We start from the raw sequence: 25241 nt of genomic DNA, 5'->3' as shown, positions 1-25241 counted from the left end.
AAATATGGGGATGTGGCTGTGCCGTCTATGATGTTATAGACGGCGAGAATTCTGACTATATTGGGGGGGAGGGGTGGGGGTTTCAGAAAGGGGGAGAGTGAGAAAAGGAGAGATTGTTATTTTTTTAAATATTTTGGCAGTCTCTTGGCACACCGTGGACCCATGGATATGTTATGGCGCTTTTCCACCGCAAATGTAGCTCGACTCGACTCAACTCGACTCGACTCAACTTGGTTTGGTAGCAGCACGGGTCGTTTTCCACCGCAAATAGTACCTGCTGAACGTGGGCGGGGTCGTCGTAAGGGGCTGAAAGCCTACTCCGGAGCAAAGTAGCAGAGCAGAAATTGCGAGCAGTTGTTGCACTATTAACTGAACCAACCGCCAAAAACACGGATGAAAAATGTTTAAGAAATACCCCCCTTGTATCTGTTTGCTAAAAGAAGTAGAAGAATATTGCTACGGGCCATTAAAAGGGATGGTTGTTGTCCCGATGTGTGACTCTGCCACACAGTCAGCTGTAGGGATGCGTCACGTACATCCCTATGCACGTAAACACGGGCATGATAAAGTTGACTGTTTAGTGCTTGTTTCAGGATACGTGTTTTCAAATGCAAGCCGTGTCTCAGCCTGAATATTTTATTGAGGTAATCAGTTCAGTCCGAGGCTTGTAATGTAATCACTCGCTATCATGTCTGTCCCAGCTGGCTACTATTAGCCTAGCTGCTAGCTGCCCTACATGTCTCCTCTCGTATGATAAGTAACTTCCCCAACAACCAACACTGGGTGAGCTTAGCGAATATATGGAAAATAAATTCAGATCTGTGATGCAAATCAAATGAAAGAGAGCCAGAGAAGGCTGCACGCGGCGTAAATACACTCAAAAGTCCCGGAGAGTTGGGGAGAATAAACAACAGAATGAAGCCGGTAGTCTCTGGCCACTGATAGGCCTTTCACACCAAAATGAACCAAGAGTCAGTTCCAGGCTGGTGTTGGGGTCAGTTCAAAACTGGTTACAGCCTTATCCCAGTTATGAACCGGTTGGTTTCACATCGACCGGAGACAGCCATGGAGCCGGCAAGAGAGCAACGTCATGACGTCTCTGTAAACGTGTGTGTACGTCACCCGACGCCGCTGCTCTTGTGGCTAACGCTAAAGCTACCGCTAGCTTTAAGCACAACAACAGCGGCGAATACGTCTTATTTTTACACTTGTTGGCTCTTGCTTTGCTTTCTTAAGCAAACAGGACCCATACAGCGTATTCTCGCCGGTCAATTTGATCGCTACGTTCGGTAATTATGTTATGTTTACGTCTCGTAGTAGCGGTGTTTTTAAATATGGCGGGCATGAGGTTTGAGTTGCTCTGGTTGGTCAGGATAATCCCTCCCCCAACCGTTCGCGCAAGCAGTTCTTATCAAACCCTGCTCAATCCTGGGGTATGAGTTCCCCCGGTTTTTACGGCCCGGAGCAGGCTCTCTGGCGGTGTGAAACCAAAACACTGGCTCTAACTCCGAACAAGCCCAGAACTAGCTCCGATTTTGCGGCGGTGTGAAAGGCCTATGATTGGCCAGACAATAGTCTCTGGCCAATCAGTGGCCGGCCGTCTGCCGACATCACCTTTTAGCATCGGCTCAGCTCGCTTGGAACCTAGAGTGAGGCGATACCAAAAAAGCAGCCGCTACGTGGTACCAGGTACCATGAAATTGCGATGGAAAAGCCAAAAATGCGAGTTGAGTCGAGTCGAGTCGAGCTGATACCATGCGGTGGAAAAGCGCCATTAGAACACATTTAAAAAGTGCATTTAGCATGATATGTGACCTTTAAGTGCCAGGGTTTGAAGTTTAGCGTTTACCAGTTTTGTCCTGGTTGAGCTGTAGAAAGTTCTCTGCCATCCATGATTTGATATCTAAAATACAATTAAAAAGAGCATCGATTGGCTCTGGGTCATCAGGGGACACGGCAATGTACAGTTGAGTATCATCAGCATAACTATGGAAATGTATGCCATGCCTCCTGATGACATCTCCAAGTGGCAACATTAAAAAGAGTTGGGCCTAAAATCGAACCTTGAAGAACGCCACAGTCCATTGTGTACTTATTTGATGAGCATTCCTCCAAGGTAACATAACATTTTCTGTCATTAAGATAGGATCTAAACCAGTTAAAAACAGTACCAGAGACACCAATCTGCTTGTAAAGTCTGTCTAAAAGAATTGAGTGGTCTACTGTGTCGAATGCAGCAGTAAGATCCAGCAATACAAGCACAGAGAGTTTTTTATTATCTAAATTGCACCTGAGGTCACGTGAGCGTTTGTTCGCTCTAAGTTAGTGGAAACGCAGGGTTTTCCGTTTCAGGTAGCAGGTTCAGCGCACCTCTGTCAGTTGCTGCGGCAACATACACCGTGGGTCTAACCTGTCAGATAGATGGTTAGACCTACTCTGAGTTTGTTTTCACTTTACGCTGCAGCTCCGACTGAAGAAAGAGTCACTGTCACAACGCAAAATCACTCCATAGAAATCCCCATCGGGATGTTTTTATCATTTCCTGATGATTTTACGTTTGATCGATCATTTATCTGATCAGTAGCATAGTTGTCAGCCCTCGTGATTGTTCATATAGGCGGCCACCTTACACATCGTGAACATACTCTACATTCAGATTAATAAACCTATTTGTATTGTACAGAGCCGGCCCGAGGCATAAGCGAAACTAAGGGGTTGCTTAGGGGCCCCCCGACCGCCAGGGGCTTAAGCAACCCCTTAGTTGCTTGGGGCCCTTTTATATATATTTTTATATATATTTTATTTTTAATTAATATTTTTATGGAAAATCCATGTGTCTTTCTTTAATAGCTTCTAATTGATCCGACCCAGTGTCTCCAAATTATTTGTTCACACAAAATTCCTCAGTTTAGCCTCTTAATTTTCCTCTCAAAATGCACCAGATTCATGCATTTCACTTTAAAAAAGTAAAAAAACCTCCCGTGGGGGCATACCCCCAGACTCCCCTAGAAGGGTCAGGATCTCGGGTGGCTACTATTTTCACCCAGCTTGGCATTAGAGGCACTAGCAGAAAACACTGGGTGTGTCAAATGACATTTACCAATAGTCAAATCATTTCAGCAGTACTAACATTGAAGAGGGCCCCCAAATAAAATTCTGCTTAGGGCCGGCTCTGGTATTGTATGTATAGCATTCCTTTTTTCATTCACAGGAGTTTTTTAACGTCTGCGCCACTGAACAGATTTCTGTCAGGTTGAAATGTTATTCTGTGGCTGCATGCGATCGTTACTGTTCACTTGTGTGATCCCAAAGTCACAGATGAGCCTCGTTAAATAGCCTAATATGAATATAAAAATAATATAATAATTTAAACTGTGATCACTTGAGGAAAATGGATCTAGTAATAAATCAATCAGGCTCTACAATGGAAACTATCACCTAACAAATGTCTTTCACTCCTCATTTAAAAGAAGTGACAGTCTGTTTACTGCAAAGTATTATAGCTTGCCTACATATTATACAGCGAATATAAACCACTGTCAGCAATGCTGTGCCGCGGCAGCTTAATACTTTTGCTGCTGCTGATATGCGTAACTTTTTAAAATAGACTATTGCTTCTCATACGGAAGCGTAATGATTCTCCTGGCAAAAAATGTTTGCCCCGTTTTTTTCTATATTGCCGAGGTGATTAGATCAGAGTTATGAGATAATATACCCGTTAATTTTTCTCCACACCATAAACTCATTTGTTAATATTTCTAACTCTAGTGGGAGGAGCGAAGAAGTTTTTTTTTCTTTTTGAGAAGCGGATAAGTGGGAGGATCAAGCCTTTGTTTCTCCTGTTTCCATGGTGAATCATGTTATCAGCAATCCATTGACGATGGCTTTTACTCACACGCTCAACCAAGAGTGAACATGCTCAGAGTTGATTGACCCAACGCTGATACACTGTTCTGAAACCCTTAACCCAAAGTTGCTTATCTCAGAGCGCAGGATTAAACTCAGAGTTTGTAAACCCTGCTTCCTGAAATACCCCCCTGCACTTAAGCAGCATGAAATGTTACGTCACAGAAAAATATGAAACTAAATTTCATAAACTATAAGTAAATAATGATATTAAATCTAGAAATCACACATTTATTCTTTACTTGTTGTTCCTATTAAAATAATCTTGAGTCATGGAAAGATCCTGACTTCATTAAGCAGTGTGTGCTGTCTTTCAACTTACATAACATCAACCTCCTGAGTGAGCAGTGTTGACAAACACCTCATTAACAGCCTCATTAGGCAGAGTTTTTTCAGTTTTCAACAAGGGAGTAAAGAAGAGCAGTTCAGTCATGCACTCCCTTTGTTTGACAACTAAGAAGCAAACAATCACAATTACCAATTTATTAGGGAGCAGCAAAAAAGTGTGTTACTTCTGAGTTCATGGACATTCAGTAATAATTGTGTAAAAAGCAACACATGAATCAAAGTGTTTTGTCTTCATTTTTAGGTCCTATTTTACCGGGATAATCCAGCACGATATCCTCATGATGTAGAACACCGCCAAAACACCGGTCAATTTTGGGCTCTTTCTTAATCTCATCTATGTGAAAGCTTTTGAGTCACTTGAACTTAGTCACTTTGCGCGGGGACACTCCATTTCGTATTGCCATGATTTTAACAGGACATCAGATTGACACTTTGTGTACTTGGGGTAAAAAGCTGAAAAAGCTAACCGGAATTTACGCAAAGAAAATAATTGCTTCTTCTGAAGCTCAGTTGAGCTTTGAGATTCTGGACATAGGAATCAAAAACATAATTTGTAATAAAAGACAGTGTTATTTGAGTCTAAATCATTTAACATCCAGCTAAAACTATAGTTATATGTAACTACGGTTCTATGAATTCCGGATGACCGCCAGAGGCAGTGCTTTAGCACTGGATGTTTCATCTTGCACATGCGCAGGTCGAGTAATTATACCAAAAAAGTCACCCATGACACCTTGTTGACCCAGGAATATCTATATATTCCGGAAGTCATCAGAGGATCTGTTCCAACTGGATCTTCTTGCGGAATCTGAGAAGTCTGAGTGACGGAGAACTCCGGCGGTCATCTGGAATTCATAGAACCGTAGTTACACACGTAATTATCGTTCCATTTCATTCCTACTGACCGGATGACTTATACCAGAAAGACCACGAAGAGTACTGATCAATTAAGGGCTCGAAGCTGTCTCCAAAACAGCCGTCACCACAGGATGAGGAGCAGCAACGTTTATACTGTAGAACCGTGCAAACGTACATGATGAAGACCATGTAGCAGCGGAGCAAATGTGCTGAGGTGGAACCCCCTTCCATGGCGCCCATGATGTAGTCATACTCCTGGTAGAGTGGCACTTAATGGCCAAGGGCACAGGGAGCTACTGAAGCGAGCCAGCACGGTGGAGTCACCGCTGGCTACGGTGTTCAGATGTCCCTCGTCCGAAATCAAAGTTACAGCCTCTGGACGTAGTGGTAGAACCTATTGAGGCACCAACCCTTGGGTTACGAGGCTACAAGCAACGAGCTAATACAAATCTTTACACAACAAAACGTGTTTGTCGTTGACCTGCTATTTAGTCCGCTAAAGCGAGAAGATAGAAGGAACAGGTCGATTAATTATACCATGCGTATCCAGTGCTAAAGCAACGCATTTGGCGGTCAGTAGGAATGAAATAGAACATGCTTGACCATTGCTAAGGATGCTGATTCAAATGTTCCTCTAGTGATACATAACCCAGATGGTTTAAAGCAGAAACTCCAACTGCAGCATATGATCATCTTAGGCTGTCCAACAGTCTGCCATAGATAAGTTATAGCGTGATATCACCACAGCAACAGGAGACAACAGTGTTTTTTAAATGATTAACTGGTATCATGCTTTATCAATAATATCTTAAGTAACTTTTTTTACAACATACAATTCTTATGTGATGTGAGTGACAATGGGAAGGTCCACTTTGTTTAATTACTGAACAGTAGACTATTATGTCTAGTCACTTTATTCATTTTGAAAGAGTGTGAGCAGGTGATTTTCCCCTGTCTCTAGAAAATACTGAGGCAGAGGCTAATAGTTTACATACAATTTTTTTTTTTTTTCAGATTTAAAAATTCTGGTGGGGCACGTGCCCTGCCCATGCACCTGCATGGGTGGCACGCATGTCGCAAGAACACTTATGCTGTTTTTAAGACCTTTGCCGACCAGAGACCAGTTCTAGTGTCCACAGTCCTACCATGACTGTAGTAGTTGGAAATTACAAACTGGTCCTATATCAGTGGATTAGCTGTCATCATTGATTGATCAGTGTTTGTGTGATGAACGTGCCCAACTACCTATCAGAAAAAAAGTGAGATAGAAAAAAACATATCATCTCTGAACTAGGCTACCTATCAGGTAAAAAATAAATAATAACAAAATAAATAAATTAGAATATCAGATCTGGGGGGGCAAGTAAGATTTCTAGCCCCCCCTAAAGTCGCCACTTCTGATGGCAACCTTGATGGTTTTTTCATTGTATGGGATTTTTTTTACTATACAATGTTTTACTTTAGCTGTCTCATCCTTTAATATTACTTTTTATAACTCATTTCAGTCATTTTCAAAGAAACCAATACATAATGGCAGTGGTATGGCTCTGTGTTTGGATTGGATTGGGTTTGATAAGATTGTCAACCCTTCATTTTGAGCCTTTTTTGTTTGTCATTTTGCTTTGTAATCATTGTATCCTCTTATAGATATAGAAAAATGTAAAACAGGAAGCTCATTGGGAGGTAAGGGATGGGGCCGATCCGATCCAGTATCGGGTCCGATATGGCCGAAATCTGCGTATCGGATATCGGACTGACAGCTCCGATACAAAATCCGATAAAAAAAAAAAACATTTTGTACTATGAATGAGCGAACGACCTGTGTGAGCATGCGCCGATGTTCGGTGGAGGGAGAGAGGACACCACTTTCTAATTAGACATATAGTACATATCAGTTTGTTAGCCAGTGAGCTAACCAAAGCTAACCCACGTCAAGGAAGTGGAGAGGCTTCCAAAATGATAATGCAGTAACGGCCTTAACTATGTTTCACCCGTTTCAGTTGAATTTTGTATTATTAAGGTAAGCTAAGGTACTGATAACTTTACATGTCTTATAGTCAAAGAGCTCAGTCACTCATCAGTAAATAAAAGGTTCCAAAAAGGAATAGCCTAAATATAAGGAAATAAATCATCAAGGGCCCCTCAACTAGTAGGGGAGAAATACAAAAGCAATTGTAAAGCAACAGCATTATTAGCTCTGTCTTAGGGGCTTCATGAGAAAAAAAAAACGGGGGGCCCCACACTAGGACTTGAAACGTTCCCCCAGATCGTTAAGGCCGCCCCTGTGATAATGACAGAACTGGACTCCTACAGTACTAAGACGACAGGCCAGTAATTTTCAACAATGAACATTGTGTGCACTGCCTCACACATAAACTCTCAGTTCAACCAAGTCCACAAACAAAAATATAACAATTTACAATAGCGTTTTTCTCTTACTATGCATGTTGCTTAGTGGGACTTACTTTTAGCATGGAGTGAGTTGAAGTGGCGCTGAAGATTTGAAGCCTTGAAATGCGCTAATGACGCCTGGCATATAAGGCAGAATGGCTTGGTATAACGTTCAACAAAAAATATAAACTCTCCCACTCTGTTTCGGAGCGAACTTGACGCAAATTGTTTACTCACGGAAAACCTCCCTCCAAGCTGAGCGGGCAGTTTTAGGTTGCGTCCACACCAAACGTTTGCGAACGTTATCTTGCGTCCTCAATTAAACATTTGCGAACAGGCATACACATACACATTAACAAAATAAAAAATTAAATAATAAACAACATGTAAAACGAACGTAAGAGCCGCATGAAACGTTTGCGAACATGCACACACATAGGTCCACAAAAAAAAAGTATAGAAAAAAATAAATAAATAATTATAATCACAAAATTTGATATGAACTGAAGAGCCGCATGCGGCTCGCGAGCCGCAGGTTGGCCACCCCTGCTCTAATTCAAGGTTCTAACAAAATCAATTCAGGAATGAAGTTCTTGCTTATTTTCTTCTCATGGTCTGAAAAGCTCTTTTCAGAGATCATCGCCTTTACGCGTCCAGCTTATTTCATAATAAGTGGTTTATCCGGCATCCCAAGTATCAAGTAGTCTTTCTCCTCTTTGTTTATATTGGAATAACTAAATGATGAACAAATCCAATCACAATGGATAATGTCAAAATAGCACCCAATGAAGTGCAATATATGTTGTTCCTTTTCTTCTGTTTCGTTCTTGTTTTTAAAATAACCTATAGACTAGACACCCTTTACTAAACCATATACTGGCAAATATATATTTCAAACTGAATAAAAGGTGAAGTCAGCGATTCTGCAGAACGCTTGTTTTAAAAATAATTATTTGTCAATATCAGTCTATATTTCCTCACGATCCACTACCTGTCTGTACTGTGTGCACTAAAAAACAAAATCCATTGTCAACACACAGCTTAGGCTCTGTAAACTGGCATGTAAATGTGGGAATCATGAAGTAAGTCACGTGACTGTCACATGACCGGCCTGCCAATTAGGCAGGAAGCAATAAAAGCTTGCCGGTGTCAACACACTCCCTCTCGCTACTTTGCTGTGTGCACCTCGGCTCTCACCGGCCGTTGCTGCCTAGCGATAAGGACACACGTTTCCTCTCTTAACGGAGAGAACTGGGGCCAGTTCCGGCAGGTAATTCCGAGTGTTTTAACCACCTGTTCTATAACCTGTTGCGCTACTGCATTGTTTTTAGTTCATGTCCGTTTTATATCACCCGTCTTTATTGTATTGTTTCAGGTCACTGAACGTGACAAAGGGTTGCTGTGGCCAGTAAGAAGCCCCATTACGGGTAAACTAAGCACACATGTTTTTATTGTATTTTATTTACTTTTAGCCATGGTTTCTATAATATTATTTTTATATCATAGAGTGGAAGTCCCTCACCCCTCCTTCCTGAATTGCTGGGCCACAGGCAGGACTAGTGTGTATGTTGAGGCTACTCATACAAAGTAGGCTAAGCTACATGGTGACAATATTTGCTGATTATACCATCGGGCTGGCAACTAATTGTACTTTGTTTTGTTCTTTTAAAAGGGACCAGGCCAGCCACTGTTTTCTACTGTTTTTTTATATTTTCTTTATGTTTGTTTTATTTTGGTAGAACCCGTTAGTAGCTCTTATGGCTAGAATTTTGTGACTCAGATTACTCTCCTTCTACATTTCAGGGATCTCTGTACAAGGCTGGGCCCGTGGCGACACATGTCTAAGCTTTCTGTGGTGGGACTGCACGGTTTGACACTTTATGTATTGCTAAATGCACATTTCTTATTATTTACTTCTTATGTTACATATTTTGTAGATAGTGCATGTGTTTTCCCTTTTTGTTTGGTGTTGGCTTTTGTTGCTTTCGTTTCTTTTGTCCTCCACAGTGGCTATTCAGCGTGCACGCGCGGACCAGACCTTTTTATACCAAAAGGAGAGTAAGCTGTCATCTGAGACGTCTACTATTGCATCCCTCTCTTAAGAGGGTTTTAATCTATAGTCTTCAATAAATAAGATATATTTTTGCACCAATTCATGCCTCCATCTCATTGTTCATGTTAGGGGAAGATACATCGGTAAAAACGACACACTCATAGCTAATGTAAACGGGTTCCTCCTGCCCATCAAATTGGAGGTGGCGTTGTCAGGCATATAAGGTAATATCTTACCTATGGTTACCACATAAACAAAGCGAATGCAAATGATAGGTCCCACCTTAGCTATCAACACTGACATTGTGCTATATAAGACAGTAACACAGAAGAACACATGCCTGCCTGACTGTCCTCTCGGAGTCCTGCCATAACTTCCAAAAGACAGAGAGAAGGAGGGAGCTTTCCTTGGCATTCCAACTGAAACACTGGAACACTGCAAACCGTAAAAGATTATTGCCTTAAAATGGAGTTTTTTAACTCTGGTCTCAGGAAAAACATCACCTCTGTGCATCCTGCATATTTCATAATAGGCGGATTTATTGGCATACATAATGTTAAGTATTATTACATATTTCTCAGTTTGATTTACATTCTATCAGTGCTGGGAAACACAGTTGTGATGACTGTTATAATCGTGGATCATAGTCTGAGAACTCCGAAATATATTGCAGTTTTTAACCTAGCATTTGTGGACCTGTTTGGTAGCTCTGCTCTGGTGCCGAAGGTTCTTGACACATTTCTGTTTGACCATCGCTACATCTCCTATAACAACTGCTTGTCATTCCTTTTTTTCTGCTTTATTTCCCTTGCGATGCAGTCACTCAATCTGGTTGCGCTGTCCTATGACAGACTGATGGCAATTATCTATCCACTGCACTATCATGTGAAGGTGACTCACAGGTTTATGCTGTTTTTTATCTCTTTTTTATGGCTCTTTGTTATCACTGTTACACTCTTTGCAGTTGGCTTTCTAACACGACTTTCGTTCTGTAAGTCTGTGGTTATTAACAGCTATTTCTGTGACCATGGCCCATTATACCGGCTTGCCTGCAATGATGTCACCCCCAACTATGCAATTTTTGTTTTCGCAACAGGTCTTATTCTTTGGACTCCGCTAGTGTTTATCTTGGCAAGTTACTGCAGAATGTGTTATGCTTTGTTAAAGATTTCCACATCTAAGGAAAGACTGAAAGCCTTTAAAACCTGCACAGCTCATCTTTCATTAGTAGCAATATATTACCTCCCTATAATATTTGTATATTGTTTTGGGGCATCAATACATCCAAATACCAGGATCTTAAGCCTTTCCCTGACCCATGTAATCCCTCCCATGTTGAACCCAATTATTTATGTTCTGCAGACACAAGAAATCAAAGAATCTGTGAAGAAAATGTTGAAATTCAGAGGGCGAACAAAAATTGCTACAAAAAATTAAAAGTTATTATCCCTCAACTTCTGTTACTGCATGGTAACAGCCATGTTAAAATAGCTTTAGTTGTTGACGGTAACACACATTTTAACATCACTTACACCATGCAAACAAAAATAGTGGAATTAGGTTTTTCTTTGTTATTTTGCTGAATATGAATATATTGCAGAGCCAAATTATTATATTCAGGATTTTATTCATGCTTTATTAATTTTTTTTTAAATTATACATAAACCAGATATTAATGTATACTACAAGATAACCTACATAATAAAGAAGATTTTTGTATGATGTACAAGCCTGCTGAAAAGATTTGAGTGTCTGATTGTGCAAAGACACATAACAAGTGCTATGAAGGAAAGTAACTGTTATGTATATTGTACGTATAAAGCCATCTTTATAACATAGCTATCATGATAAATGTTATGCTATTAAATGTTATCAATGTAATTATGTAATTGAAATCCAAAACCTTAAATGAGTGAATAAGAATTGTGTCCTAATATTGTTATTGTTATTATGAGTGCTCTCAACATCTGGAAATTAATTATATATTTATTCTCACAACTGATAATAGCAGATAATTTTGGTCTTTTGTTCTTTCTTGCATATAACTGTTAAGATACTGACATAGCATCTTAAATATGTTTTTGTCTGCTATTTTCTGATAACTGATCAAACTAATGTTGTGTAGTGTTTATTGAATCAGAAGTGAATATCAAATCAATTTGCCCATTGAAAACGTGTTTCACATTTTTTGCAATATGCTATACAAGATCGTTTGTCAGTGTCCCCTTTATTTGACTTTGTGACAAATTCCTATGTAAATCTGACTTTAACTTTACCTAAAAATTCTCATTTTCTTTTTCAGAATTAATTATCTTTAGTTTAGTATTTTTGAAGTGGGGTTTGTTATGGAAACTAATATTATAATCATAATATTATAATCAAGTTTATTTGTTAGCCAGGTGCCATTGTGAATCTTTTTTTTTTTTTTTTTTTTTTTTTTAAGATATTTTTTGGGCATTTTTATGTTTTATTGATAGTGCAGAGACAGATGAAATGGGGCAGAGAGGGGAGTGACATGCAGAGAACGACCGCGGGCTGGAATCGAACCCGGGTCCGCTGCTGGCCGAGGCCCATGGGGGGGACGCCCTACCAACTGAGCTAAGGGCGCCCCCACCATTGTGAATCTTAATACAAGTAATCTAATTAACAAAAAGTTCTGACCTCATGGTCAAGGTTGTTGTGTTAAACTAGGTTGTTATGTTCTGAGTAGTCTCGCAAAGCCAGACCAAACTACAGCACGTAGTATGGTCTGGAAGCACTCTGTTTAGAGCCGTCTATTCGGGTGGGGAAACCGGGGGAAACTGGACTAGCCTGTTTGTATTTGTTTAAACCAATCACAATCATCTAGGGCGGGGCTAACCCCGGGAAGCAGCAGCGGTGTCCTGCAAAATAGAGCCGGGGGGGGACTTATTTTGATGGAACGTCTTCACGTCCAGAGACTGTCAGAGAAATGGCTAAACCCGCAAACGCCACACAAAAACTATTAAAGACAAAAGGATTATACATAGTGTGTTGCTTTCTAACCAGCATGTCAAGACACCATACACTTTAGCCCCCGAGGAGCTCACGGGATAACTTAACCGGAGTTAACTAGCCACGTAGTGTTATCTCTGGTAACATTATCATCGGCGGTTGAGAGGACGGCTACGGCGGTCGAGTAGAATTTTTAGCATTCGAGAACTTATGTCACCACCTCCTATCGCTGTAGTCAGAGCCGTAGTCCGTCTGTTTACAGGCAGAACAGGGTTTTGACGTTGTGAGCGCTACACCAACTGCAGCAAGTAGCCGTAAGAGTTGCTAGGTGATAGTGGAAGCCGTTGGAATCTTTCCCCGTCGCTAAAACACCGCTGCTTAGTCCCTCACCAAAGAAAGGGAACGGCGGATCTTAATCTAGCTGGTTATAAGGTCCGGTGCTCAATTCAAACCCCCACGCTTCATTTTCCAGAGTTTATGAGGGTATTTCTGCCCGGGGGTAGTTGTACAATGAAGTTGGACAGCTAGGCTAGGCTAAATTAGGCTGCGTCCCGGACCGCCGCCGCCAATATTATTATCCCGAAGTATAGCCACACTTTATTTCTGTCTACAGTAATGTGACTTCTCACACCCTGTGTGTGTGTGTGTGTGTGTGTGTGTGTGTGTGTGTGTGTGTGTGTGTGTGTGTGTGTGTGTGTGTGTGTGTGTGTGTGTGTGTGTGTGTGAGAGCGCTGCACATAAGCACACGGGTTGACTGTGAGCGAATTGTTTCCGAATTTGAGGGGGATCACAATAGGGGAAAGCCAGCAACCGGAAAAGGAGGGGGCTGCGTCAGGGCTGCGTTGCTTTTCGACGCAAGCGAATAGACGCTGGCGGAAGTGGTCATGCCAGACTATGTTCTGAGATACTGAAACTGCGAGTATGTATGTTTTGACTTAGATGGCACCAGAGAACAATGCCTGTATGATAATGAACAATATACAGGTGAAACTCGAAAAATTAGAATATCGTGCTAAAGTTAATTTATTTCAGTCATTCAACCTAAATGGTGAAACTAATATATTATATAGACTCATTACATTCAAAGTGAGATATTTCAAGCCTTTATTTGTTATAATTGTGATTATTATGGCTTACAGCTTGTGAAAACCCCAAATTCAAAATCTCAGAAAATTAGAATATTACATAAAATCAATAAAAAAAGGTTTTTAAATACAGAAATGTCGGCCTTCTAGAAAGTATAATCATGCATATGTACTAAGTACTTGGTTTGGGCCCCTTTTGCACAAATGATTGCCTAAATGCGGCGTGGCATGGATGCTATCAGCCTGTGGCACTGCTGAGGTGTTATGGAAGCCCAGGTTGCTTTGATAGAGGCCTTCAGCTCCTCTGTAGTGTTGGGTCTGGTGTGTCTCATCTGCCTCTTGACAATACTCCATAGTTTCTCTATTGGGTTCAAGTCAGGAGAGTTGTCTGGCCAATCAACACAGTAATACCATGGTCAGTCAACCAGTTACCAGTGGCTTATGGTACTGTGGGCAGGTGCAAAGTCTAGCTGGAAATGGAAATTGTCATCACCATAAAGCTTGTCAACAGACAGAAGCATGAAGTGCTCTAAAATCTCCTGATAGACAGCTGTGGTGACTTTGGACTTGATAACACAGTGGACCAACACCATCAGATGACATGGTGCCTCAAATCATCACTGACTGTTGAAACTTGACAGTGGTCTTCAAGCCCCTTGGATTTTGTGCCCCTCCACTCTTCCTTCTTCTAGACTGTGGGACCTTGATTTCCATGAAAGGCAACATTTAATTTGGATCAGTGATGATTTAAGGTATCATGTCATCTGCTGCTGTTAGTCCACTGTGTTATCAAGTGCAAAGTCACCACAGCCATCTAGCAGAAGATTTTAGAGTACTTCATGCTTCTGTCTGTTTACAAGCTTTATGGTGATGACAATTTCCATTTTCAGCTAGACTTGGCACCTGCCCACAGTACCATAAGCCACTGGTAACTGGTTGACTGACCATGGTATTACTGTGCATGAATGGCCAGACAACTCTCCTGACCTGAACTCCATAGAGAAACTATGGACTATTGTCAAGAGGAAGATGATACACACCAGACCCAACAATACAGAGGAGCTGAAGGCCACTATCAAAGCAACCTGGGGTTCCATAACACCTCAGCAGTGCCACAGACTGATAGCATCCATGCCACACCGCATTGAGGCAAGAATTCATGCAAAAGGGGCCCAAACCAAGTACTTAGTACATATGCATGATTATACTTTCTAGAGGGCCGACATTTCTGTATTTAAAAACCTTTTTTTTAATGATTTGATGTAAAATTCTAATTTTCTGAGATTTTGAATTTGGGGTTTTTATAAACTGTAAGCCATAATAATCACAATTATAACAAATACAGGCTTCACATATCTCACTTTGCATGTAATGAGTCTGTATAAGATATTATTTTCACCTTTAAAGTTGAATTACTGAAATAAATGAACTTTTGCACGATATTCTAATTTTTCGAGTTTCACCTGTACAGTCATATGAAAAAGTTTGGAAACCCCTCTCAGCCGGCATTATAATTGACTCTGCTTTCACAAAAAAATATAAAAGTGGTATGGCTTTAATTTACCAGGAACAGCTAAGTACTGGGATGTTTTCCAAACAAAGATTTTTTGAAAAGCACTATCTGGTTGTATGAAATAAAATAAAATGTGAAAAACTGGCCGTGCAAAAATGTGGGTACCCTTGTGGTTTTGTTGATTTTAATGCCTGTAACAGCATGTAAAACTGATGACTTTAAACACAAAGTTGGTTGGATTATGTTGTTAAGCCTTGAACCTCATAGAAATGTCTGTTTAATCATGAGAAAATGTATTTTAGGTGCCTAAATGCAAGTTGCACTTCTCTTTGACTCTCTGCTGAAGTGAGACAGAATGGGATCATCAAAACAGCTCCCAAAAGATCTGAAAAACAAAGATTGTTCATTGTCATGGTTTAGGGGAAGGCTACAAGAAGCTTTCCCAAAGGTTTCAATTGTCAATTTCGACTGTAGGGAACGTTGTCAGGAAATGGAAGGACTTCAGTCAGTATTCTGCTCTCTCCCTCTGAGAAACGTGGTTGCTGATTCTTGTTTGGAAACAATTAAAAGATCTTTCCAATTCTACTTTGACCATTTTGTCATCTGGTATTTTTTTTCAACATTCACGCTGTCTACAGTAGTTGGGAACAGCAGGTCGTGATTAAATATTTGAATCGTGTGACAGCACTAATCACTATGTCTTTCTGTTTTTTGTTTATGTTCTTTCAGTGCTGGGTAACACAGCCGTGATGGCTGTGATATACTTAGATCATAATCTGCGAGCTCCAAAATACATTGCGGTTTTCAATTTAGCTTTGTCGGACCTGTTGAGCAGCACCGCTCTGGTGCCGAAACTTCTAGACATATTTCTGTTTGACCAACGCTACATCTGCTACAACGACTGCTTGGCATTCTTTTTTTTCTGCTTTACCTGCCTTTCAATGCAGTCACTTAATCTTGTAACACTGTCCATTGACAGACTGATGGCCATTATCTATCCACTGCACTATCACTTGAAGGTTACTCACAGGTTCATGCTGTCTTTGATCTTCTGTTTCTGGATCTCTGTGATAACGATAGTTCTTATTGCTGCATGTCTTCTTACAAGACTTCTTTCTGTAAGTCTGTTGTTATTAACAGCTATTTCTGTGACCATGGCCAGATATACCGGCTTGCTTGCAATGACAATACTCCCATCTCTATCATGGGTAAATTGTGTCCAACGCTTATTCTTGGGCTTCCGATTATATTTATTCTGTTCAGTTATTCATATATTGGATATACATTGTTTAAAGTAGCCTCGGTTCAGGAAAGAGTGAAGGCCTTTAAAACCTGCACAGCTCATCTCTGCTTAGTGGCAATCTTTGTCCTCCCAGTATTGATCACATTTACTATCGGTGCAAAATTAAATCAGAATGCCAGAATCACAGTAATATTTATAAGAGCTATTGTAAATGCTAGGTAGTTTTGTAACAACCAAGATATGTTTCATGATATTCAAAATGAATTTATTTAGTTAACATTGCATTAGTATAATTCAGCTTGATATCAAGTAACCATTTCTTAAAGGTTGACCATGCAACATTTTAATGAAGGAAAATTATAGTCACACAAAAGTTATCCGGAAGTAGCAGGGAGCAGCTGGGGTAGAGCTATGTCCTGTACAAAAAACCCCCAACAAATGTTACTATGTTAAATACAGCCAAAGGGGTGCAGATAAACAAACCACCTCACATTCTAGTGGGGCGGAAGTGATCATTGGAGGGGATTCTTTTTGTGACTCTATCATTTATTTTTAATTAAAATGTTGCATAGTAACAAAACACTTATTGACACCAGTCTATAGTATGACACTATGAAATACTTTATACCTCACAATAAGACAAACTGGTTAAAATGTTTATGGACTTGTTTAATGCAAGGAAATACTGCAGACAGTTGATCTGATTCAACTGTGTGTGTCTCTGCTTGATGGATTCTTCTGTATAAAAATCTAAGATAAAAGCTACAAACTGATTTTTTGTTTTGCAAGACGAAAAATGTATCACAACAATCAAATATTGTAATGTTTTTCTGCCTCTTTTGGTAATTGATACCTCATAGTTGGATTTAAAAAGGTGTAATACCCATTATGTTTTCTTTTCTGCTCATCTTTTATAAAGGAATCTACTGTGTTCTAACTCAACACTGCTCCACATATAACCTCTCCCGTAATTCAGGGACAAGGCTGTGTTTTCTTGAAGAATGTTATTGTAAATGAGCTCCAGGGAGTGTAGATTATGTAAATTATTTTTGTGATCGTAGTATGTATTTTAATTTCAGGTTTTTCTCAGTTGAACAAATCAAAATTGACCTAACGTTTTGACATGTCCCGACCAATAGTCAAATCATTTCAGCAGTACTAACATTGGAGAGGGCCCCCAAATCAAATTCTGCTTAGGGCCGGCTCTGGTATTGTATGTATAGCATTCCTTTTTTCATTCACAGGAGTTTTTTAACGTCTGCGCCACTGAACAGATTTCTGTCAGGTTGAAATGTTATTCTGTGGCTGTATGCGATCGTTACTGTTCATTTGTGTGACCCCAAAGTCACAGACGAGCCTCGTTAAATAGCCTAATATGAATATAGAAATAATATAATAATTTAAACTGTGATCACTTGAGGAAAATGGATCTAGTAATAAATCAATCAGGCTCTACAATGGAAACTATCACCTAACGAATGTCTTTCACTCCTCATTTAAAAGAAGCGACAGTCTGTTTACTGCACAGTATTATAGCTTGCCTACATATTATACAGCGAATATAAACCACTGTCAGCAATGCTGTGCCGCGGCAGCTTAATACTTTTGCTGCTGCTGATATGCGTAACTTTTTAAAATAGACTATTGCTTCTCATACGGAAGCGTAATGATTCTCCTGGCAAAAAATGTTTGCCCTGTTTTTTTCTATATTGCCGAGGTGATTAGATCAGAGTTATGAGATAATATACCCGTTAATTTTTCTCCACACCATAAGCTCATTCGTTAATATTTCTAACTCTAGTGGGAGGAGCGAAGAAGTTTTTTTTTTCTTTTTGAGAAGCGGATAAGTGGGAGGATCAAGCATTTGTTTCTCCTGTTTCCATGGTGAATCATGTTATCAGCAATCCATTGACGATGGCTTTTACGCACACGCTCAACCAAGAGTGAACATGCTCAGAGTTGATTGACCCAACACATATAACCTCTCCCGTAATTCAGGGACATGGCTGTGTTTTCTTGAAGAATGTTATTGTAAATGAGCTCCAGGGAGTGTAGATTATGTAAATTATTTTTGTGATCGTAGTATGTATTTTAATTTCAGGTTTTTCTCAGTTGAACAAAGCAAAATTGACCTAACGTTTTGACATGTCCCGACAGAGGATTTAGGTATAGAACGTAAATGTTGCATGCTTTGAATATCATTATGGTTGTTCATGAGGCAGTTATGAAGATATTGTTAAAAACAGTTTTGTTGTATTTTTTATAGGTTAGTGTGTTATGTATAAAAGTAGAATATCATGTTGTAATTGCAGAGATGCTCAGAGATCGAGTCAACATGGCCTATAGCAGGGCTGAGCACACCTTTTAAGAACTGTAGAGGCAAAATGGAATTTTCTTTTTCGAGTAATGGGTTTTTCATTAATAAATGGACACAAAAAGACATTTGCAAACCAAAATTATGTTATGCTCTTGAATACAAAAAAGTACACTGCTTTAATCTCTATTTATTTATAAAATTGTACAAACCATATAGGGGAGGACGGGGGAATGTGAGACATCGGGTAATGTGAGACACCCCCTGTATCTAGGACATGGAACACATTTTTGGTCATGTGAGATATATGTTTTCAAGCCCCTCTCATTTCCCCTTGGCCATGAAAGAGAGGACCTCATGGTGGTGTAGTAAGCATGTATTTTTTGTATGTAAAAGTACATTTTCTTGCTGTCAACTTAATCGATTGTTGTGCCTAATCAAATTGATTCATATAGAAAAACTTCTATCACACATGTTGATGAACTACCAACATATGAAACCATGTGATGATGATAACTGAAGATTAGGCTGAATTGCTGATAGAGGTAGTTTTTTCTCAAATTGTGCCAGTGGGGTAAAGTGAGACAAATGCTGTGGGGTAAAGTGAGACAGTCTATGTGCCCTCTTTTAATGAATCCATTATATTTGAGGTAGCAAGGAGACTAGTTTGAGGTGGGGGTTGATGGTTGAAGGGGTGTCAGCAAGGGCATGGTTTGGCACGTATGTACTGTATGTGGGGGACAGGAGAGTGACCTTTAACATCAATAGACTCTAAGAAATATGTATTTATTCAATGAATGATCCCAATAAAACAAATGCAGAAAAAAAGACTCAAAAGATGAAAAATGACAGCTGGGTCTAGTCCTGTTCTGAGTCCCAGATTGACCCCCAGACATTAGCTGTCTCTAAAGCCCCTATCTCACTGGGCTGCGACTGTTTGCGACAAGTTGGAGACACAAAATAGCGACAAAATATGCCAATTTGCGACAATTTTCACTTGCAGTCTCACTGAGTTGCTACTTACGACACGTTTGCGAATGTCCTTGCCGAGAGGTCGCATTTATGTCTCACGAACGTCTGGCGAGTGTCGCTCGAACGGAATGTCAGTCTCATTTTTGTCTCAAAGCAGTCGCAATTTAGTTTCATATGTCGCCAAACACTCGCCAAACCCTTGCAAAGTTGTCTCTATATTTCCTCACGATCCACTACCTGTCTGTACTCTGTGCACTAAAAAACAAAATCCATTGTCAACACACAGCTTAGGCTCTGTAAACTGGCATGTAAACAAAGCGAATGCAAATGATAGGTCCCACCTTAGCTATCAACACTGACATTGTGCTATATAAGACAGTAACACAGAAGAACACATGCCTGCCTGACTGTCCTCTCGGAGTCCTGCCATAACTTCCAAAAGACAGAGAGAAGGAGGGAGCTTTCCTTGGCATTCCAACTGAAACACTGGAACACTGCAAACCGTAAAAGATTATTGCCTTAAAATGGAGTTTTTTAACTCTGGTCTCAGGAAAAACATCACCTCTGTGCATCCTGCATATTTCATAATAGGCGGATTTATTGGCATACATAATGTTAAGTATTATTACATATTTCTCAGTTTGATTTACATTCTATCAGTGCTGGGAAACACAGTTGTGATGACTGTTATAATCGTGGATCATAGTCTGAGAACTCCGAAATATATTGCAGTTTTTAACCTAGCATTTGTGGACCTGTTTGGTAGCTCTGCTCTGGTGCCGAAGGTTCTTGACACATTTCTGTTTGACCATCGCTACATCTCCTATAACAACTGCTTGTCATTCCTTTTTTTCTGCTTTATTTCCCTTTCGATGCAGTCACTCAATCTGGTTGCGCTGTCCTATGACAGACTGATGGCAATTATCTATCCACTGCACTATCATGTGAAGGTGACTCACAGGTTCATGCTGTCTTTTATCTCTTTTTTATGGCTCTTTGATATCACTGTTACACTCTTTGCAGTTGGCTTTCTAACACGACTTTCGTTCTGTAAGTCTGTGGTTATTAACAGCTATTTCTGTGACCATGGCCCATTATACCGGCTTGCCTGCAATGATGTCACCCCCAACTATGCAATTTTTGTTTTCGCAACAGGTCTTATTCTTTGGATTCCGCTAGTGTTTATCTTGGCAAGTTACTGCAGAATTTGTTATGCTTTGTTAAAGATTTCCACATCTAAGGAAAGACTGAAAGCCTTTAAAACCTGCACAGCTCATCTTTCATTAGTAGCAATATATTACCTCCCTATAATATTTGTATTTTGTTTTGGGGCATCAATACATCCAAATACCAGGATCTTAAGCCTTTCCCTGACCCATGTAATCCCTCCCATGTTGAACCCAATTATTTATGTTCTGCAGACACAAGAAATCAAAGAATCTGTGAAGAAAATGTTGAAATTCAGAGGGCGAACCAAAATTGCTACAAAAAATTAAAAGTTATTATCCCTCAACTTTTGTTACTGTATGGTAACAGCCATGTTAAAATGGCTTTAGTTGTTGACGGTAACACACATTTTAACATCACTTACACCATGCAAACAAAAATAGTGGAATTAGGTTTTTCTTTGTTATTTTGCTGAATATGAATATATTGCAGAGCCAAATTATTATATTCAGGATTTTATTCATGCTTTATTATTTTTTTTTAAATTATACATAAACCAGATATTAATGTATACTACAAGATAACCTACATAATAAAGAAGATTTTTGTATGATGTACAAGCCTGCTGAAAAGATTTGAGTGTCTGATTGTGCAAAGACACATAACAAGTGCTATGAAGGAAAGTAACTGTTATGTATATTGTACGTATAAAGCCATCTTTATAACATAGCTATCATGATAAATGTTATGCTATTAAATGTTATCAATGTAATTATGTAATCGAAATCCAAAACCTTAAATGAGTGAATAAGAATTGTGTCCTAATATTGTTATTGTTATTATGAGTGCTCTCAACATCTGGAAATTAATTATATATTTATTCTCACAACTGATAATAGCAGATAATTTTGGTATTTTGTTCTTTCTTGCATATAACTGTTAAGATACTGACATAGCATCTTAAATATGTTTTTGTCTGCTATTTTCTGATAACTGATCAAACTAATGTTGTGTTGTCAGTCTTATCAGTATTAGATTATGGTGACCTCATTTATATGCATTCTTCCTCATCGCTATTAAACAAACTAGATGTAATTTACCATTCAGCCCTGCGCTTCATCACAGGTGCCCCAGCTAGAACTCACCACTGCATTCTGTATGAGGCTGTACAATGGCCCTCCCTCTCCCTTAGAAGGAAACTACATGCACTGATTTTTATTGCGAAAGCACTAATGGGTAAACTACCCCTTTACATTTCAAATTTGCTTTCCTTCCATAACAGTGTTTACAAAACAAGGTCATCAGAATATATGTTATTAACCACACCACTAACAAGAACACAACTGGGTACAACAGCTTTCTCATCATATGCACCAAAGGTCTGGAATGAACTTCAAGCCACTCTAAAGCTGGAATCACTCCCACCACTCAGTACCTTTAAAAACATGTTACAATCAGCTCTAAAAGAACACTGCAACTGTTTTTAACCTGATGCCTTTTATTTATTTTTAATTTGTTTTCAATTTTAATTTTTTTATTCATTTTAATTAAAAAAAAAAGCTGTATGTATTAGCTTGTTTCTATATAGCCTGTTATGAAGTGTAATTTTAGCATTATAGTGTCAATTGTGGTGTACTTTGTTTGTGTGTGTGTGTGTGTGTGTGTGTGGCCTTGTGCAAATTCTGCAACTTCTTTTCTGTTGCCTGTCTTGGCCAGGACTCCCTGTGAGAAGAGTTACTGTAACTCAATGGGACCCTCCTGGTGAAATAAAGGTTAAAAAAAAATAGTGTTTATTGAATCAGAAGTGAATATCAAATCAATTTGCTCATTGAAAACGTGTTTCACATTTTTTGCAATATGCTTTACAAGATCGTTTGTCAGTGTCCCCTTTATTTGACTTTGTGACAAATTCCTATGTAAATCTGACTTTAACTTTACCTAAAAATTCTCATCTTCTTTTTCAGAATTAATTATCTTTAGTTTAGTATTTTTGAAGTGGGGTTTGTTATGGAAACTAATATTATAATCATAATATTATAATCAAGTTTATTTGTTTATATAGCCAGGTGCCATTGTGAATCTTTTTTTTTTAAAGATATTTTTTGGGCATTTTTATGCTTTATTGATAGTGCAGAGACAGATGAAATGGGGCAGAGAGGGGAGTGACATGCAGAGGACGACCGCGGGCTGGAATCGAACCCGGGTCCGCTGCTGGCCGAGGCCCATGGGGGGGACGCCCTACCAACTGAGCTAAAGGCGCCCCCACCATTGTGAATCTTAATACAAGTAATCTAATTAACAAAAAGTTCTGACCTCATGGTAAAGGTTATTGTGTTAAACTAGGTTGTTATGTTCTGAGATACTGAAACTGCAAGTATGTATGTTTTGACTTAGATGGCACCAGAGAACAATGCCTGTATGATAATGAACAATATATCTGGCTGAGGAGACTGTCTCTCCTTCAGTCAGTATTCTGCTCTCTCCCTCTGAGAAACGTGGTATCTGATTCTTGTTTGGAAACAATTAAAAGATCTTTCTAATTCTACTTTGACCATTTTGTCATCTGGTATTTTTTTCAACATTCACGCTGTCTACAGTAGTTGGGAACAGCAGGTGGGAGTATGTATTAGTTATGTGCAGTTTTGGGACAATGCTACAGGTTTAGAGTCCCCAGAGACCCACACCTGCACTCTCCACTTCTGTCAGACCATGCATCAAATTACCAAACACACGCACATTGACTAACTACTATATTTAGATAATGGATTGTGCTTTCTACTTCGGAATAAAAAGTTGTCCTTAAAATTGATCTCCATGATAACCTTTACTCTCATTGTCTTATCACTATACTGATTCTACTAAAAAACAAAGCTTAAGTAATGACAAGAGTTAAACAATGAGAAAGTTACACAATTAAGTAAATCAAACCACGTGACAAACCGTGACACACCTATCTGCATAGCTCACTGTGACGGAGCATAGGTTTAAATGTCTGATCCCTGCCATCACAACTCCCACATGAACTTCACACTTAGTACTTATGGGAGTATAGTTACAACAATTTCTATCAAGCAACTCTGTCAACCTATAATGGACCCTGAAGAGAAAGCTGCTGCTATCACATTGAATGCCACTGCTATGCCAACATTTGTTCGTCCTGATAGATTTTATCTCAGTGGGTTTTCCAACATCCCTCATGTTAAGTATTTCTATGTGTTTCTCTGTTTTGTCTATATTTTGACTGTTATTGGGAATGGTATCCTTCTCTCAGTTATCTACCTGGTGGAGACTCTGCATACTCCTAAATACATGATTGTGTTTAACCTGGCTTTCACAGATTTGTGTGGTAGCACTGCCCTCATCCCCAAACTCTTAGACACATTTTTATTTGAGAGAAGATACGTTGTCTATGAAGCTTGCTTAAGTTATATGTTCTTTGTTTTATTCTTTTTAAGTTTGCAGTCATGGACACTGGTCACAATGGCATATGACAGATTTATTGCAATTTGCTTCCCTTTAAGGTACCATAGAATTGTGACTAAGCCAGCTATTTCTGTAATACTGCTGTTTGTGTGGTTATTTCCATTGAGTATAGTATCGACTCCTGTTGGGCTTCTTAATCGCCTTTCCTTCTGTCGATCTTTGGTGGTGAATAGCTTTTTTTGTGATCATAACCCAGTATATCGTCTGGCCTGTAATGACTGGACTTTAAATAATATTATGGCATATGTTGGTTTCATTGTACTCCTCTGTCTTCCTTTTGTTTTCATAGGATTCACATATGTTTGCATTGCCATAGCACTGATCCGGATTGCCTCAGCACAAGAACGAATAATAGCATTAAAAACGTGTACTGCTCACCTGATTCTTGTGGCTATTTTCTTTATACCAATTTTAGGCACCAACATAGCATCAGTGGCCACATACATCCACCCTAATACCAGGATGATGAACTCCTTTTTGACACACATCTTACCAGCTTTGTTTAATCCTATTGTATACTCTTTAAAGACAGAAGAAGTGCTGAACTCTATCAAGAAGCTTTGCAAAAGTCACAAGATTAGCAACACAAGCAAACTTGGTTAATAATTTTTTTTAAACTGCTGTATTGGCACATTAAGTGTTACAAGAGAACAATTGTCTTTTTTGTCTTATCAATAAATGTATTTATTCAAATGTATATCCTGTGGTATATTTCTATACATATATATAGCTAAATAAGAAGACTAAAATAAGAGGTTCCATTATATTGCATTAGCTATGATCTTCTTATTCCATAGCAAAAGGAGATTAAGGATTTGTATGTGTAGTGAATGGTTGTTTTGAGTGTAGACTGTTTAAGATTACATTTATTTGGGACAATGAACTCCCTTAAACACTACTTGAGAGTGTCTCTCTACTGGTTTTTATGCATGGAA

General features: G+C 39.3%; 4 protein-coding genes across 4 annotated transcripts; all 4 read left to right on the top strand.

Moving 5' to 3' along the window:
• Positions 1 to 10021: 10021 nt before the first annotated feature.
• On the top strand, positions 10022 to 10993 carry LOC307260657 (olfactory receptor 1F1-like; the record flags this gene model as incomplete). Its single annotated transcript, XM_080040934.1, has 1 exon — positions 10022 to 10993. One exon carries the CDS (start codon positions 10022 to 10024, stop codon positions 10991 to 10993), a length of 972 nt encoding a protein of 323 aa, XP_079897060.1.
• Positions 10994 to 15617: 4624 nt separating this feature from the next.
• LOC307260656 (olfactory receptor 6C4-like) lies at positions 15618 to 18738 on the top strand (the record flags this gene model as incomplete). The annotated part of the gene is given in 4 exon segments (XM_080040933.1): positions 15618 to 15631; positions 15813 to 16234; positions 16237 to 16524; positions 18683 to 18738. Coding segments are annotated over 4 exon segments (780 nt in total).
• Positions 18739 to 20180: 1442 nt separating this feature from the next.
• Positions 20181 to 21152, top strand: LOC307260655 (olfactory receptor 1E16-like; the record flags this gene model as incomplete). Its single annotated transcript, XM_080040932.1, has 1 exon — positions 20181 to 21152. The coding sequence occupies one exon, from the start codon at positions 20181 to 20183 to the stop codon at positions 21150 to 21152; it is 972 nt and encodes a 323-aa protein (XP_079897058.1).
• A 2761-nt stretch (positions 21153 to 23913) lies between these two features.
• LOC307260653 (olfactory receptor 8G17-like) lies at positions 23914 to 24909 on the top strand (the record flags this gene model as incomplete). The annotated part of the gene is made up of 1 exon (XM_080040930.1): positions 23914 to 24909. The coding sequence occupies one exon, from the start codon at positions 23914 to 23916 to the stop codon at positions 24907 to 24909; it is 996 nt and encodes a 331-aa protein (XP_079897056.1).
• Between the last annotated feature and the right edge of the window lie 332 nt (positions 24910 to 25241).

This window comes from Ammodytes marinus (genome assembly GCF_949987685.1).
Source record: "Ammodytes marinus genome assembly, chromosome: 14".
In the NCBI taxonomy this organism is placed as follows: domain Eukaryota; kingdom Metazoa; phylum Chordata; class Actinopteri; order Uranoscopiformes; family Ammodytidae; genus Ammodytes; species Ammodytes marinus.
This window is presented reverse-complemented; position numbering and strand designations above follow the sequence as displayed.